The following is a 17,788-nucleotide window of genomic DNA, read 5'->3' as shown; positions in this document are numbered from 1 at the left end:
GCCGCGGGCCCAGATTCCCCTGCAGTTTTGTGTTTCCTCTGTCCTGATTCATAACATGGATGTAACATAAAGTTATCCATTACGTGGTTATAACCTAACATTTCTCCCTGTAATCCTTCCAGCAAAATGACCCTCCAGGGAGGATGTACCCGACGTGTGCTGTGGCCTTTTGTCCCCCTGACCCACGGCCACCGTGTACCCCAGGTTGGTGCAGTGGGCGCTGGAGGGCTCTCACGGACGGAGACTCTCCGCTCAGAAGCTCCCCCTCCCGGCTGCCTGACTCCCTGCCCCGTCCGCTTCTTCACTCCACCCCCCCCCCCCACCCGCTACCCTCCTGTCCTTTGTCTCCATCTCTTCCGGCCTACTAAGTGCAGGCGCTGCAACTCATTTCACTTGCGCCTCTCCAACGTCTCTGCACAGGCTGGCCTCTGACCCCACTGCACCCCACTGCACCCCACTGCACGGTGCGGAAGCAGCAACTTGCCCACTTCACACAGCCAGCTAGTGGGAGCGAGCTCTGGACTCGGGGGCTTCTCACGCATCGGCTCAGTTCATCTTCACAAATCCAGCACAGAAAGGCGATTATTATCCCCATTTTTCAGATGAGGGGGAACACATCGGGCCAGAGGTCACCTGATCTGTCCTGCTCCAGGGCCCATGGGTGTGGCCACCACACAGTCAGCCCCCGGGAGGATGCCAAGAGAGGGCGCCTGCTAACGGCTACCAGTTACCGAGTACACCCAGGTCTCATTTCCACCCTCCATCTTCCCAGAAGTCCTCATGTGGTTGAGACAACTCAACGGCCACTTCAACCATGAACTTGAAAGTCCTAGGGGCCAGGTGGTCCAGGGCTGGGGCCACTCAGATAGTGGCTAGTGAGGAATTGGGCTCAAAGCTGGCCTTCAGGGATCCAGAGCCATCCTACTGCCACCATGCCAGGTTACCTCCGGATGCCAAGGAACCCCCTTCAGTCATGGGGCTCCCCCTAACACTGCAGGGCAGCAGAACCCCCTGCCAGCTCTGGTACCGCCACAGGACCCCCAGAGCGCCCTATCAAGAGCCTTGGGAGCGACTGCCTGGGGTGGCTGGCAGGACACGTCAGCACACAGGCACAAGCCTTTCCTCTCCCCCATCCCGCTGTCACTAGTGACACGACAAGAATCCACAGGCACTGATGAAGAGCATCGGTCTAGCATTTTCTGTAACCACCTGGCAGAGAGCCTGGCTTAAGCTCCCTTCCCAAGAGCACTGGACAGACCAAGTGAGGCCAGGTGAGAGCAGGTGGGTGGACTTCCCGAAGCCACTGGAGGGAGAAGTGGGAAGACGGAGGCAGAAGAGGAATGTGGGCAGCATGCCTGAACTCTATCACTGGCACCCAGCGAGCTCCAGATCAGCTCCACCACCTTTCAGGATACACAAAATGCAACAAGGCAGAAATCCAGAGCAGGTGAAGGAGAGAAGAAAAACACAAGGTGGGGGGACAGACAGATGGCTCCTTACAACAGGCAGTCCCGTATTTAGCTCAGAGTCTCGGGAGCCGCTGTTCATACATCACGTGCTCAGGAGCACCCTGCCCCCTTGGTCCTAAGAAGCAGCAGAGCTGGCCCACGCATGGCCTGCTGGGGGACAGGGGGCCTGGAGAGGTAAGTCGTGGACAAGTAGGCTTCCTGAGGCTCCCTGGGGCTGGGACTCAGAACAAATGTCCTCGGGACCACGGTCTTCCAAGCAGAGTACAAATCCCCTGGGGATGTATGAGCACAGGGAATTTTAAAAGAATCAATTCCCAATGCATTTCTTCCTAAAACCAATGGACCAGAGAACGTGGAGGGCAGGGAGGCCCCACTCAGCTGGTTCTCCTCACCGTCACCCTTCTCCACACAACAAACACAATGGTTCTTTCACCCACCCCTAATCCCACCGTCCAAGAGGGATTAACATCTCAGGGCTCCAGGCAAAGAGATACTGTGTTAGACTCAGAAAGTGGGTGGATCTAATGACTGGGAATAACTTCTTTTGTAAATTGGGTGATTTCTAATTCTTTGCTTTCAACAAAATTGAAGAAGAATCTAATAGAGTTGTCAGCGAAGAGACCACTGAAAATAATATCTGATGATAGACCCCTGTGTGATTTTTGGCATACAACTTGGAAGGCGTTCAAAGAATTGAGTGACACTGATAAAACGAGACTGCATCCACCCCTGGCTCCTTATTTATGTGATCAAGCCTTCTAAGCACTTACACTTAAGAAAATGGAAAAAAAGGAATTAAATGAATGCTGAATCTTGTCTCGCTCAACAATAAGAAATATTAATTCACAGAAACATGAGCCAATTGAAGAAATAAAGCCTCATCCATTTCATTAAGAGGTGCATTTTCAATAATTTTTTACTTTTATGTTTGCTATTTATCTAAATTTGTTTTTGACAAATTGTATGCTAATAGCAACTCCATCAAGGGAAAAAAAAAGTTTTAAAATGTACAGCTTTATGATTCCAACATATTTTTTAGAAATTTCTATTTCAATTTACGTACATCTTGTTGTGGGAGATGAGTGTGAAACAGTGATCAATAAAAGACTCTCAAGCATAAAAAATATATTACATTAGGATAAAATCCTGTGAGGGAAGCGGGCTGGAAATATGAGTTCAAGGAGAAAAAGGAAAGATGTAAAATTTCTGACTGTGAAAGATGAACCTGTTCATATGTTTTTTAAATGGATGACGGTTGGGGGGCTTCCCTGGTGGCGCAGTGGTTGAGAGTCTGCCTGCCAATGCAGGGGACACGGGTTCGGGCCCTGGTCTGGGAGGATCCCACATGCCGCGGAGCAACTGGGCCCGTGAGCCACAACTACCGAGCCTGCGCGTCTGGAGCCTGTGCCCCGCAACAAGAGAGGCCGCGACAGTGAGAGGCCCGCGCACCATGATGAAGAGTGGCCCCCGCTTGCCGCAACTAGAGAAAGCCCTTGCATAGCAACGAAGACCCAACACAGCCATAAATAAACAAACAAACAAACAAACGAATGAATGAATGAATAAATAAATAAATAGCAAAAAAAAAAAAAGAGTGGTTCACAGTTTTACTTCCAAAATGCCACATTTAAAAAAAAAATACAACACATCAGAAATTGTATCCTTTGTAATTACTCAAAACTTTGAATGAAAACGTTAGACGCCAACTCAAAAATGTGAAAGAGAATATAGTTTCTCAAAATTCTTCTAGGAGACACTGAAGAAAAGAAGTTTGAAGCCATTGGCCTTTCAGCTTCCTGTCATTCCAGAGGTAACCCCGGATGTGTCAACGTCCAAGGCTTTGGCTAATACCACTGGTATCTGTTTTGCATTTTTTGTCCCCCTCAAAACCACTTTCATACCTATTACTTCACTCTGACCTCAACAATCCTACTAGAAAAACAGGCAGACTTTATTACACCCACTGATCAATGAAGACAGTATGGCTCAGAGAGGTTAAAGGACCCGTCCTGAGCCCCACAGCGGGGCAGACCCCGGGGCTTTTGGCTTACAGACCAGGGGCCCTTTCCCATCTCCATGGGTTCCCTCCAATCAGGAACCCCATCCCACCCTGGACCACCAGATGGAGAGTCAGCAGCTGGGATAAGACGCACCTGAGAGAGAGGCCAGAACCCTCCTTTCTGAGTGGCTGCAGCAAACAGCTGAGTGTAGGTTCTGGCAGGCTCAGGCCCAAAGCCCTGCCAACACCGATTGAAACAGGAAACTATCAGCTGGCACTACGAAGCGGGACCTGGCACCTTTGCTGCCTGGGTTTATAAGAGACCGAAACCCACGTGGCTGTGTCTGAATGGCTGTCTGCTCTTCTGTTGCTCCTTCCAGAGCTGTGGCCGAGCCCCCGCCTCCTCTTTCCCTGCCCCTTCTCCCTGGGCAGCCCTGTGTGTGTGAAAACACCACCACCCCTGGTGCCCAAAGCTCGCTGCCTAGAAACATCCTCGCAGGATCCAGGCTCCCAGCTGACTGACTCTCCCTCCTGTACCTGGTCCAGTGACCCTCCTCTGCTTACCCATCTCTAGGACAGGAACTCACTCCCTCACAGGCCTGTATTCAGTTACCAAACACTTCCCATAATCACAGAGTCCTCCCTTTTATGAGCTGAAATCACCTCCTGGTGACTTTCCTGTACTGGCTGGGGCTACTTGGAATGTGTCTGCCCGGTCCCATCCCACCAAAATGCTCTAAGTTGTGAATACTTAGACTCCATCATCTCTTCTGCACCATTCCTCCAGGAAATGCTCCATGGGCTGGATGCTTTTTGGTGTAAACCCAGCTTGCCTTGTCTTCATCATCTAGGACAAGGCTGACGAGCAGGTTTCTACTTCAGATTTTTCAATTCTAGCTGACTGGCAGTGACTTCCTAGTATACTGTGTTGAGAAGGATTCTGAGGTACACTGTTGGGACAGTGCGCAGTGATCAGTTAGGGATGCCTTTCACTTCTGGTTTTATCCAACAAAGTTGTCACGGTCAGTATTGTCTCTGCTCTTCTTGCTAAAAAAGGAGAGAGATACCCTTTTCTCAGTCTCTCAAGACTGAGAGATACCCTTTTCAGCACAAAGAATTTCTGGGCAGCAGGAAAGTAGCAGCAACTACTGCAAGCTTGGCACCCAGCCTCCTGGGCACTGATGCCCCTCTCGACTCTACTAGTCTGAGAAGCTGCCAAATGCCATCCATGTGTCCAGACCCAAGCTCCTCCACGGGAAGTGCCTCAGATAATGTTTGTGTCACTAGGAACACTGTTTGTCTGATGGCTGGTAAAGGGCCAGTGAGGACTTTGGGGTGGGAACAGGCGGATGGAGCTCAGAGAAAAGGCAAGCAGGAGGTTCCCTCATGGCAAAGCACTGGGTGACCGAACAGGAACACTACTCTATTCAGCAACAGAGCCCGGCCACAGCCCTGCGCACCCCTGCCAAGTGCCCTGGGAACATGTTCACTGCACAGCGCCCAGCCACCAGGGCACAGAAGCACACTGTGGCACAAGCTCATTTAAAGGGATGGCTCTAACCAGCATTCTGTCCCGGCCAGATCCCTGGGAATGCTTTCCTTCCTTGTTTTACTTCTAGGAGCAGGTGGGAGGCGGGTGCTGTGAGGTGCAGTGGCAAATCTCTTCCATTTCCCAGGCCTTTGTTTGCCCCTCTATAAAATAAGGGGCTCTGAGTGCCACATCTATAGCATGTGGAGCTCCTCTGCCCACTTCCACATCCATGACAGACGTCAATAATCAATCATGCCACCCTTTAGAATCTTCAACACAGAACTCCTAATAGCCAGCAGCAATTGCTCGGACGTGGCCCATAAGATAATATCTACTTGCCTTTTTGAGATGAGATGAGTTCAAAATGTTCAATACTAACATTGATTTTTTTAAAAAATACTGCCTTTCTTTCCTGCTACTAAAAGGCCAAGCCAGATTCCTCTGAGCCTGACCCTTGGCAGAAGAAACTACACCCTCAAGGTGGAAGGTCTGCCTTGATGGATGTGAGACGAGCCATCATGACCAGCAGGGAGTGCCCTGGCCCTGCTTTGGTACTGGCTCCAAAATGGCGGCTCCACTTCTAACTGTGGTTTTTACACCTTTTCCACAAAAGTCTTCCAAAAGCAGGTTACTCAGAAATTTCCTAACATCCTCAATGTCCCTGGATTCTAGGGGGGCAGTACTAGAAGCAGCTCAGGGGAGAAAACCGAGAACCAACTAGAAGCCATGTCTTCTGACACCTCACCCAGTGCCAGCTTTCTTTTCTATCCTGCTTCCTCTCTACATCACACTGGCTTATTCCTCAGACCTGGGAAAATAGCAGAAACTATTACTACTCTTTCCTCTTGAAGAGATACTTTATACTATCAATACTAGTATTACTGCTAATAACAGCGAATTATTTACTAAGTACAATGTTGAGTACTTTATACACATTATCCTATTGAATCCTCACCTAACCCCATGAATTTGCAATTGTGAGAACTGAGGCACAGAGAGGTCAAGCAGTTTGCCCAAGGTGCAACAGCCATTAAGTCAGGAAGCCTGGATCCACTCCCAGCCTGAGGAGCTGAGCTCATTCTCCTTGCACAACACTGTCCCCTTCAGTTCCCACACCTATGAGGTGGCCAGGACAGGGAGCATGTCTCCTTTAACAGAAGAGGACACTAAGGCACAGCAAGGCCAAGGAACCTATTGCTGAGTAGCAGCTGAGCTGGAAACCAGAGTCTGTGGCTGGCATGAGGCCCTGGGGCCTCTCACTGTGCAGGGAGCTGGCCCAGGGAGGACTCCCAGCATTTCCAGAGTATGGCCCCTCCAGGCTTTCCCCACTGAATCCTGACTGCTGGCCCCGCCTCAAGGTTCAGATTCAACTACCCTTCACTGGGCATCTCCCAGTGAAGGGCATAAATAACTCCTGGGTCCAGTGAGTCTTAAAGTGAGCAAGGGCAGGTCCTCTCCTCAGTTAACTAACACATCCATGAGTGGCTAACACAGTCCTAGGCCTTGGGGAGTGAACACTGGTGGAGGGAGGTCAGACGCAGGCCCCAGAAAAGACTCTTCTTTCATTCGACACTGGGCTAAGTCACTCATGCTCTTCAGCAAATACTTCTGGTTCATCCCCCCTTCTGTCACATGGGAGATGGCATTTCCCCACCTCCCTGAGGTTGGGTGGGGCCACCTGACTAACCTGGCCAATGACTGTGAAGGGAATTAACACATCTCACTTGTGGATTGCAGCTGGCACATGAGTCCCTCCAGAGCTGTCTTTCCCTCTGTCACTTGGCTGGCAGCATTCCAGACAATGGCTGCTTTAAGCCTGGGTCCAGAACAGAGCAGAGCCCCCAGCTGGCCCACAATGGACATGTAGTGGAACTAAGAAATAAATGAACCTTTGTGGTTCTGAGCTACCAAGATCTCATTACTTTTTAGGGTCTTTTGTTACTGTGGCATAACCTAGCCCCATTCTGACAGCTATAGCACCAATGACAACACTGCTTCCTAGAAACTAGTACCTTGCTAGGAATTGTGTGGTGGGAGTAAGGAGCACAGACACAGATAAGACAGGTCCTGGAGCTCTAATCTCCAGGAGCTGCCCATCTTGTGGCAGAGGCAGGTGCTGACAGGGCCCCTCTAATCTCAAGTGGATAATGGGAAGTGCCCCCTGAGGGGCAGGGCAGAAACAGACCACTTCTGACCAGAAGAAATCAAGGAAGGCTTCTGGGAGGAGGGGGCACTGGAGCTACTCTTGTAAACTGGGTTGGATTTCGGCAAAGGCATTCCAGGGAGAGAGAACAGCAGGAGCAAAGGGTAGGAGATGCTGCAGAAGAGCAGACTGTGCTGGAATGAAAGGACCGGGAAGAAAGAAAGAAGAAAGGGGGCTATGGGGCTCAGGTTATGGAGGACCTTAATGCTATGGCCTTGACCTTAGATACAGTGGGGAGTGACATGGTCAGTGTTTCATTTTTCTCAAGGCCCTTGGCAGCCAGAGTAGATGGCAGGTGAGGGCAGAAAGACACAGAGGCATGGCTGTTAGCAGGACACCACAGTGACCCAGGTGGAGTGATGGTGGCCACAACCAGCCCAGAAACAGCTGGGAAAGGGAACTTGAGGGTGATCCCCAGCGGTTGGGAAGAAAAGGCAAGAGGTCTCGAGTCTAAACTTGGGGAAACAGACAGAGGGTAGCCTCCCCTGCCTGCCACACATGGGATGGGAGCCTGGAAGTCAGGAGGAGGTGGGCAGAGCTGCCCCAGGAGGGACAGGTAGAGGGGAGTGAAGTGGCCTCCTGAGCACAGGAATGCAGAGGAGGGCACAGATGGAAACAGAGACCTGGGAACAGACTAGGCAAGGTCTCCGTGCCAGGCTGAGGCATGTGGACTGTATTTTACAGACCGGGGTTGCAAACTGGCCGCCCATGGAATGACTCTGACCCACAGATATGTTTTGTTTGGCAGATTTAAAAAGTCAAATTAGTCACCAACGTTTAAAGCCAAAAGAATTTACATTAAAATTCTCATTTCTGGCATGTGTTCTGTCCAAAGATCTGGCCACGCTGAGCCCGTCTCCCCACCTAGTTGCCGTACGTGAGGCGTGGGCTCTCCAGCTGGACCCAGGCCCTACCACCTACCACCTGCCTGTCTGGCTCATCTCCACAATGCTAAATAAACGTATCTTTCGGGCTTTGTGGGCATTTGCGTTTGCAAACTGGCAGGAGTGCAGGCAGCCCCGAAGGGGTATCCCCTGGCTCACGCTGTAATGTAGCGGGGAGAGATGGTTTCTAAGAAGCTCGTTTCTACTGAGCTCCTCTGAGCCTGGCCCAGTCCAGAAGAGGTGGGAGAAGGTGCCAGACTGCCACCCATCTGATCCTGACTGGACAACTGGTCTGAGAAGGACCCACACTGAAAGCTGCCCCCGGAGGCCCCCGGGGAAGCCCAGGAGGAAGAAATGCAGACGGGCATTTAGGACACCGAGTGATACAGGCTGTGCTGGACCCATCTGGGGCGTGGGAGCCCCCTGGTGTGAGAGATTCGCCAGGCCTGCAGAAAGTTCCAGGCATTTGACTTGAGCAAAGTCTTAAAAGGACAGGTAGGGTTTTGCCACGTCAGGTGGGAAGACAAGAGCTCCAGAGCAGAGCTGAGCAGGCAAAGGCAAGGGTCAGGAGCTGAGGCCCTTCCCTGAGGGCAGCCACAGAAGGCTCTCTCAGCCGGGGAGGGACAGGGATCCCAGGCCTCCCTCCCTAGCACTCCGGCTCCACGTTCCCACCCTGGCCCCAGCCCGACCCTGCGGACGGGCGCTCACCCAGGGTCTGCTGGTTGCGGACACCGCCAATCACCACGCAGATCTCGGCAGGCACGTCGCCGGTCCCATCCTTGCTCACCCCCTTCTTCTCCTCCTTGGCCTCGCCCTGCCAGATCACCTCCTGGATGTAATCATCGGGCAGCTCCGTCTTGACCTTCACCTCTGTCATCGTTCCCTGCTCGGCGCTCAGCGAGGCCTCGGCCGGCACAGGCTCTGGCCCCTCCACCTTGGTGCTCTTCTGGCTGCGCTTCAAGCGCTCCCTGGGAAAGAAGATAGTCTGCTCAGTGTGGACCCCAGACTCGCCCCAGACCTACCTGGGAGCGCCCCAGCCAAGGGGGTTGCAAAATTTTTAGCTATAGACCCACCTCTCACGTGACCCTCACCTTAAAGCACAGGTCCCCACCGCTGCCCCTGAGGGTCCTCCAGGGAACCCTGGGGCTCCAAGGAACACAGTCTGAAAATCACTGGACTAGGATGGCTCAAACTGCACCCATTTTGCAGATGGAAAAGCTGGGGTCTAAATGTGACCAGTAACTCTTGTAACTGGAGTTACAAGAGACCTGCAAGAAAAGCTCTGGCTGGTTGAAATCAGTTCTTCTCAAGCTTCAGTGTGACCATAAATCAGCTGAGAATCTTGGTAAAATGCAGATTTGGTCCAGCAGGTCTGGGGCTTGGCCTGAGATTCTGCATTTCTAACAAGCGCCCAGTGGAGGCAGGTGCTGCTAGTCCTCAATGGCACTTTGAGCAGCAGGGGTTTCAGTGGCTTGATGTATGCAGAGCGCGTGGTGCCCTTCCCTTTGCTCCTTGGCGGAAGGGCTGCAGAGCTCACCCTGCTTTACAGTAGGGCACATACAGGCCAAAAGGCTCACTGAGGGGGAGGCCACGGAGCCAATGCTTGGCCCCCCACAATCTGGTCTCTAGGTGGCTCTTCAAATAGGAGAAAACATCCTCAAGTTAACATGCTCAATATTGAGGGTGGGCCCTGAGGCCTAGAGCAGGGCTGCGACCTGCCCAGGGCCACACACAAGATTGGTGGCAGGCCAAGGCACGAAGCCAGGTCCCGGCCATCCACTCTTGAACTGTTCTCCTTTCAGTGAGACTCTCTGTGTTATAAGGGCCCCCTCATCCTTCTGGCAGTGGTGGGGAAGCTGAGGCATGCACAAGCTGGGGAATCAGGTCATGTTCCAGGCCTGGCGATGCTGCCCTGGCCATGTCCAGCCCTCTCCAGTGCTCCAGAGAAGCAGCTGGACCATGAACTTCAAGGCCCAGGCTCAGGCATGCTCAGGCAAGGCCGGCTAGCATACCAACTGGACCTTAGCGGAGGTGCCCGGGCTGGGAGGCAGGACCCAGGATCTCATCCTGGATCAGCAGTGGGCTTGCTCTGTGACTCTGGACAAGACCCTTCCCCTCTCTGGGCTTCCAGCTCCATCTACCACAAGAACATGGGTTTTATCATGTCCACTGTCCCGCCCAGCTCTCAACTTTCTCCCAGGTTGGGGAACTGAGCAGAGAGAGAGAAGGAAGGCTCCAGCTGATGACGAGGGGGCAGAGAAAGGCCACTGGGGTGGTCCTATGAGCTGCACTGTGTCTCCCCACCCCCGCTTCACCTGGTGAAGTCCTAATCCCCAACGTGACTGTATCTGGAGATAGGGCCTTCAGGACGTAACTAAGATTAAATATGATCAGAACAGTAGGGCCCTTATCCGATAGGACTGTGGCCTTAGAAGAAGGAGAGAGATCTCTTTCCCGCTATTTCTCTACCATGTGAGGACACAGAGAAAAGGCCGTCTGCAAACCACGAAGAGGGAGCAGAGGCTGCCTGATGGCCTGGCGGGAAGGAGATGCGAGGAACTGAGATGGAAAGATCACTGGGTTGTGAATCTGGATCATCCCAGAGCCAAATCTCAGAACTGCCACTCTCTCAAGTTGTGGGTTCCTGCAAAAGGGACTTCACCCCCGAGCCTCAGTCTTCACACCCATACGATGGGGATAAACACGGCACCTACCCCACAGAACTGTGATGCAGACGCAAGGCAATGTCTGCAAGGGACCTAGAACGGTGGCCCCAGTGGAGATGTTCTGGGGTACCTATCGTCTATATGGGGGGCAGGGGAAAGAAGTGTGCAGGGAACGAGAGAACACAGGGGAAGAGTCTTACACGCGTAGATTTTAGTGCAGGGGCAACCCTGAGTGGGCCCTGATCCTCTCTGAGCCTGTTTCCGCACCAGTGAGGCAGGGAGCCCCACACTAACTCAAAGGGCCTCGTGAGGACCGACTGCAAAAATGTACAACCAGGACACTGTCTAGAGTGACTCCTAGAGTGGAGATGCTAGTGCTGAGGGAAACTGGTGATCGAAGTTGCTGAGATCCCTATTCCCTAGCTGAGACCACGTGGGTGCTACAACTGGCCAGTCCTGCCCACCCTGAGGCACGCTGAGCACAGAGATAGAACTCAGGGACCCTGTCCAACCCTCCATGCCAGCCTGGCAAGAACACAGCCCACGGGCCCTAGGGGCTGCTGGACAGGCAGGCAGCTGAGGCCTCTCCCTGGCTTGGCCCTGGCTGGTCCCGACCCCGGCTGCACAAGGGGCTAAGCCCCAAGTTCAGGGCAGATGGGCTTCCCAGGGCCCGCAGAGAGGCCCACCAGAGGGGAGATGTCCCACCTGTCAGTGTTCCCCACAGCGGACATCACAGGATGGGAAGGACACAGAACAGCTCCCTGCCCAGAACGCCCTCCCCCCGGGGCCTGTGAGCGCTTGACCATCCTGTCTTAACAGACCTAGTGTCCCTTCCTGCCCTCAAGGACCTCATTAGCATCTGCCATCCTGGTGGGAGGGAGGAGGTGTTGGGAGTCTGACAGGTTGGGTGCCCACAAACCCCGCAACCTCCGGCCAGAGATTCCCCTCTCCGAGTCTCAGTTTCCTTGTCTGCTAAAGTCTCAGTTTCCTTGTCTGTGATCCTTGCCAGCGCGGGGCAGGAGGTGAGCCAGAAAGCTGTACAGAGTGGATCTCCTTGGATGGCAGCTGCCGTTATGATGACACTGGTCCATGATGACATCCCTGCCTCTGGGAAGCCTTCCCTGCTTGCTCGAGATGGCGTTAGACCCCGTCTCTGAATGCCCCGTCTGCCTTGCACAGGTGACTCTCACACCCTCTTGCCCACAAGCACAATGGCACACAACCATCCACTCTCTTACAGGTGACACCCCTGAGCCCTCGCTGCACTGAGGAACACAGGGGACTTCTCTTCCCCCAGCTTCACACTTTAGATTTACAAGCCCAAATGTTGCTTTTCTCGGATGCTTTACATTTAATTAGCCATCCTAATAACAATGGAATTGCAGAAGTACTTATATCACTGTGAATTAGTGGTGCAGCTCCTTCTAACTTCTTTAAAAAAATATTTTTTCATGTATCATTTTTTAAAATAGAGCTCATTATTTTAATTATATCCATTTAAATGTACAGTGGAGCCCATGGATATTCTCAGCATGAATCATTAGGTATATTAGTGAAAAAGCACTTGGAATCTATCTACATGCTGACACTTCATAATCTATTCTATTTGTGTCACTGTAAAATAGATTTATATATAGATAACTACAAAATAGTTGCTCAAGATATGCTATGAATTTTATATTTAACCCGAGTCACGCTTCAACATAAAATCCAATGTCAGGCACTAAAAGGATATTTCTCAGTAAGTACATGATATCTGTGGTCACTGGTTACTGCTCATCCCAGAATGCCAGGAGAGAAGCCAGACCAAGTGGGTCCCTGCCCAAGGAATTCCCTAACAGCCCTGGCCTTTCACTAAGGCAGTGGTTCTCAAAGTGTTTTCCTTAAAGGCCTAGGGGTTCCAGAGCAAAGGCCCAGAAGTACCCATGAGGCCTGAACAACAGGGTGGTGGTGACTAGACCTCCAAGAACCCCTACTTTCTCCGTCTTTGATACCTACAGCTTTGCTTTTTGTGGGTGGTAAATGGCGGATCCCCTGAAAGACAGGCCTACGACCTAATCCCCAGAACCTGTGAATGCAAACTCATTTGAAAAAAGGCTCTTTGTAGATGTAATTCATTTACGGATCTTGAGATGAGATCATTCTAGATTATCTGGGTGGGCCCTATATGCAATGACAAGTGTCCTCATAAGAGACATGTGGGAGATTTGCAGACAGAAGAGGGGACAATACAGAGAAGAGGAGGCAGCATGACCACAGATTAGGAGCCATGCGGCTCTATAAGCCAAGGAATGCTGCAGCCACCCAAAGCTGAAGAGGCAAAGAGCACATCTCCCCAGAGCCTCCAGATGGCGTGTGACCCTGGCCCAAGACCTTGATTTCAGACTTCTGGCCTCCAGAACTGTGAGATCAAATTTCTTTTGCTTTAAGCTACCTAGTTTGTGGTAATTTGTTACACCAGCCACAGGAAACTAATACACTAGGCGTGACTAAATTGGAAGAAATACCTCCAAAGCAGTTAACTTTGCAAACCACTGACCTCCACCACCCCCAAAGTTTTCTTTTGCTTCATTCTTACTCATCCCCGGGACTGAATCTGATATGGCCAGTCCAATGTGCCCGCAGAGCCTGCCTGGGGAAGTTTCAGAAACAAATATCTTCCTCTGGGTCTTACCAGATGGTTCGGTGCTTATACTCACCCCGTCACATCTGGCACTCACAAGCACCCTGTGGCCAGATGGGGAACCAGAACAGAGGACAGGGCCCGTGTCTGTTCCGTCCCCATCCACATCCAGCCCTAGCCTGGGCCCTGCTGCATGGTATGAACTCAATCAACACAGTGAATGAATGGCATGCCCAAGGGCACAAGACTTCCAGCCATGAGTTTGTCTGAACAACTCTTATCCTGGGGCCGTTCCCGTTGAGCCCTGCAGCCCAAGACAACGCAACCAAACAATTTCTCAGTGGATTGGGGGCTCAAAGACAAATTCCATTTCTGGCCATGTTGAAGGAAGAGTCCCAGTGATGCCCAGTGCCCAGGAGTCAGACAACGTTCTCTCTGAGTACAGTTTCTACATCATCCCACCGAAAACGCTAATGCTTCAAGTTCTACCAAGTCACAGTAGTAATGAGAAGTCCTCAGCACACTGGACTTCGGTCCCATCCCTGCTTGACTCGGTTTTCCCATCTGACAACAAGTGAGCTAGAGTCTGAGATGTCGAAGGCTCTGGTGGAGGCCAGACCTCTACCCCGAAAGTGTGCATGTCTCCTCGCACAGGACGGGGAGCAGGGCATCTGTCTGTGCTCCAAGACTCAGCCTGAGGGCCACTCCACCTCCCCCAAAGGCCACTGCTTCTTTACTCTAGTACTTTAGCCACCTGAAACAATGTTAAGGTGGGGGGGAAATCTCTAATCACAGTGTGTAAGCAATGACTTGGTTAACTCCCTCTAGAATAAAACCTCATTAAAAGACTCCAAGCATTACGAATGAGGGTTAACTGCCCTCAAGGTGAGCTTAAATACACTCTTCATGAATGCATGGCTACATGGGGTGTTAAATGAATTAACACACATCCAGCCACGATTTCAGGGGCCGTGTTTACCCTGCTGCAGAGGCTGACCACTGCCCTAGGCCTCCAGCTCTACCCAGCTGCCCACCTACCGATGACCTGAGTACAAATGATTATTATTCGTAGATGTTGGCAGGCTTCTCCTTGGCAATGCTTTCCAGGTCCAATGAGGTTTGTGCCTCCCCCATTCCACCAGAGCTGTTCTTTCCAAGGCCTCCTGGGACCTCCATTCTCCTAGATCCAACAGTCCCTTCTGGGTCCTCAATGAGTTCGTCCTCTATCAGCAGCCTCTAACGAGCTCCCCTCTCTCCTCCTCCAACTCTTTCCTCACTAAGCTCTGGGCCTGCCCGGTGGGCCTCCCACCTTCCAGCCACTCCCCCATCTTCTGCTGATTCCTCTTCACCAACCCAACCCTTATATGTCAACCTGCCCCAAGTATCAGTTCTAGAGCCTCTTCTATTTTTATCCATACTCACTTCCTACATGATCTCACCTAGATTCATGCTTTTAAATATTAACTATGTGATGATAAATCCCAAATCATATCTCCAACCTGGACCTCCCCCCCGAGCTCCAGACCCGCATGACAACTACCCGCTGGACACTTCCGCCTGGACGCCTAACACGCACCCATATTTACAGGTCCAGACTGAGCCGCGGCTACGCCCCTTCCCCCAAGTCAAGAAAACAATTCTTCTGACTCCAATCCCAGTGCTCTTCCCGCTAAAACCCGCAGCCTGAGACACTGTCACGAGATAACGGCAGTCTTCTCCACTTCGGTTAGTATAATTCCACCCCTCCAGCTCCTCAGACCCAGACTCTGGGAATCATCCTTGTCTCTTCCCTCTCACTCTCTACGAAGCAATGTACCAGCAAATCCTATCAACCCCAGCTTCAAAATATGTCCAGAACCTGACCACTCCTTACCACCCCACGGCCACCACTCTCGTCCAAGCCGCCTTCCCCTCTCTCCTGTCTTGCTGTAGTATTCTCACAGCCCGTCTCCCTGGTCCTACCCTGGCCCAACGCCCCAGAACTGACGTTCGACACAGCAGCCAGAGCCATCCTATTCAGCTAGGCCAGCTCGTGTCTCTCCTCGGCTCAACACTCATTTAGGGGTCCGTGTCTCACTCGGCGCAGCCGCCAGAGTCCTCGCCCCGACCCTCGGGGCTCTCTGTGACACGCCCCACACGCCTGCGGACCGCATCTGCTCACACCGCCCCTCTCGCTCCCCCCTCGCTGGCCACACCAGCCTGCTCGCTGCCCCCTGCGCACGAGGGCAAGCTCCTGCCTCAGGCCTGAAGCGCTCTGCCCTCCTCCCCAGACGTCCCCACAGCGAGTTCTCCACTCCTCCAGGTCTCTACTCAAACATCCCAGTGCCGGCAGAGAGATCCGTGGCGGCCTGATCCAAAGCGCCAGCCGTCTCAGCTGCACCCCAGCTTCAGCACTCCACACCCCCTCCCGGCTCTACGACTTCTGCTCAGCGTTTACCCTCCATTCATGAAACATGCTTGTTACTTCTCATCCTCTTCACTGTCTCCCCAAGCAGAATGACAGCTACAGGAGGACGGGGACTTTGCCTCCTCGGTTCACTGCCACATGCCAGCACCTACGGCAGCGCCTGGCACGGGGGAGGTGATCAATAAGCACCTGTTCACTGAAGGAGCCAAGAATGAGCCCTGCAAAGGTCAATGCCATTGTGGCCTTCGAGGCGTCTCCCTCTACCCACCCCCCCCCAAAAGAACTGTCGATGGCTGAACTGCTTCAGCTGATACCCAGGACTGAAGGCAGCAATGTCCCACCCATCTGGCCCTCGGTACAACACGGGCTGAGGACGTTTCACCGGAGCCAACGTTCTGAATAAGTGAAGTTTATTCCTGAAGTGGCACAGTCTTCTCTCCATCCTTTCCAATGGAAATTTTCTTAAATGTAACGCACTCTTCCTACCTTCTAAATTGCCAAAATACAGCAGCCTTGGCAATGCTCTAACACCAACTCTTCTTTTCCTCCAGCTTTACTGAGATACTAGTGACATATAACATGTAAGTTCAAGGCGGACAAGGTGATGATCTGATATTACATAATGACCTCAACTCTTGAAGATGCAGGGTCACCATTATATCTTCCATTAGCAGACTCGGGCCCTCAGGCAGGCATGGGGCGCTGACACCCTGTCTCAGGGTGACAACTGCCAGGGAGTCTGCAGCCTCCACCAGTGGCTCTGGGAATGCCCCCTCTGCTTCTAACAGGTCCCTGATCTGAATCTGCCTGCCAGTTCCATGCGGTTCTGGGAGACCTTCAGAGGTAAGGGCTCTACCCCACTGCTTTGTGTATCCCTGTGCCTAGCCCCTGGCTGATGTCAGCTAACGTCTGCTGAACGATACAAACAGAAAACAGCACGTGCAAAAATGCCAGCATGCAGGGTGGAAGAGATGCCGGTGGCAATGATGCGAATAACGGGGTGAGTGAGGACAGGGCAGCTGTGACATACCAAGTGGCTAGGACGGGCCAGCCACAGTGCTGCTTCAGGCCATATGCATGCACTGTCTCCCTGCTCTTCACAATGCCTTACACAGCAGGTAGTTTTGCTCTACAGATAAGAAAACTGAGGACTGGAGAAACAGTGACTTGCTCATGGTCACACGGCTTTCTAGTGACAGAAGCAGGATTCAACCAGGTCTGCCTGACTCCAACCCCTGGGCTTTTTTAATCATTTGGATGATTTCTGTTTTTTCTCAAGAGAAGAGAAAATAATAAAAACACTTGTTGAATGAATGAACAAATAAATGACTAAATGACAGGAAGCTCCAAGGGGTGGGGAACGTGTGTATTCCCTTGTCTCCTACAGTATCCTTAGTATTTTGACCGAACAGGCACATGCTAGATGCTAAAAACAGGAACACGGAAATGCAAGAAAACAAAGGAATGGAGGGCTCCATCTCTGCCACAGAGAAAGGTGTTTGGGCTCCGTGTTCAGTGCTGACCTTCAACTCTCCTTGATGTGTCCTAGAAGGGCTGCTGTGCTCACACCTGTCCTTTGGATGTAAAGAGTCCTGTTTTTAGCCACAAGGACAGAAAACATAATGGGGACAAAGGTCGCAGCTTTACCACTAGCCTGGAAGGGCCAAAAGAGAGAAACTACAGCAAAACCCCAGTTTCCACAAACCCCAGTAACAAGGCAGCTGTATTTACGATTCCAACCATGATTCAAATCTTCACGCCAACACCCATGCCTTAATAACTCTCAGAATGATCTACTTCTGGCATGTACCACTGATATATTTTAATAAATAGTTAAGTAGAAAAGATTACATTAATAGATTAAAACTAATAACCTATTAAACAACTCTTAACAGTCTAGAAATTCAAAATAACCTACAATGCATAAATATATCATTAGTTTGAGTTAATTCTTAGGCACCTAATTTTCTTCAATGTATGGTGTCAGTCAGCCACAATGCTGGGTA

The 17,788-nt window shown here is 51.7% G+C and overlaps 1 protein-coding gene across 9 annotated transcripts in view; it reads right to left on the bottom strand.

The window, feature by feature from the left end:
- ZNF618 (zinc finger protein 618) overlaps window positions 1-17,788 on the bottom strand; it is a 185,024-nt gene that overhangs the window by 59,070 nt on the left and 108,166 nt on the right. For all 9 annotated transcript variants that reach the window (XM_059925422.1, XM_059925425.1, XM_059925423.1 and 6 more), the window contains exon 3: window positions 8,795-9,054. In XM_059925422.1, the coding sequence (XP_059781405.1) occupies window positions 8,795-9,054 (260 nt within the window). The remainder of the gene's footprint in view (window positions 1-8,794; window positions 9,055-17,788) is intronic.

The sequence above is a fragment of the Balaenoptera ricei genome, chromosome 6 (genome assembly GCF_028023285.1).
Source record: "Balaenoptera ricei isolate mBalRic1 chromosome 6, mBalRic1.hap2, whole genome shotgun sequence".
Classification (NCBI taxonomy): Eukaryota; Metazoa; Chordata; class Mammalia; order Artiodactyla; family Balaenopteridae; genus Balaenoptera; species Balaenoptera ricei.
Note: the sequence above shows the minus strand (reverse complement) of the source record. Positions and strands in the feature narration are given on the sequence as shown.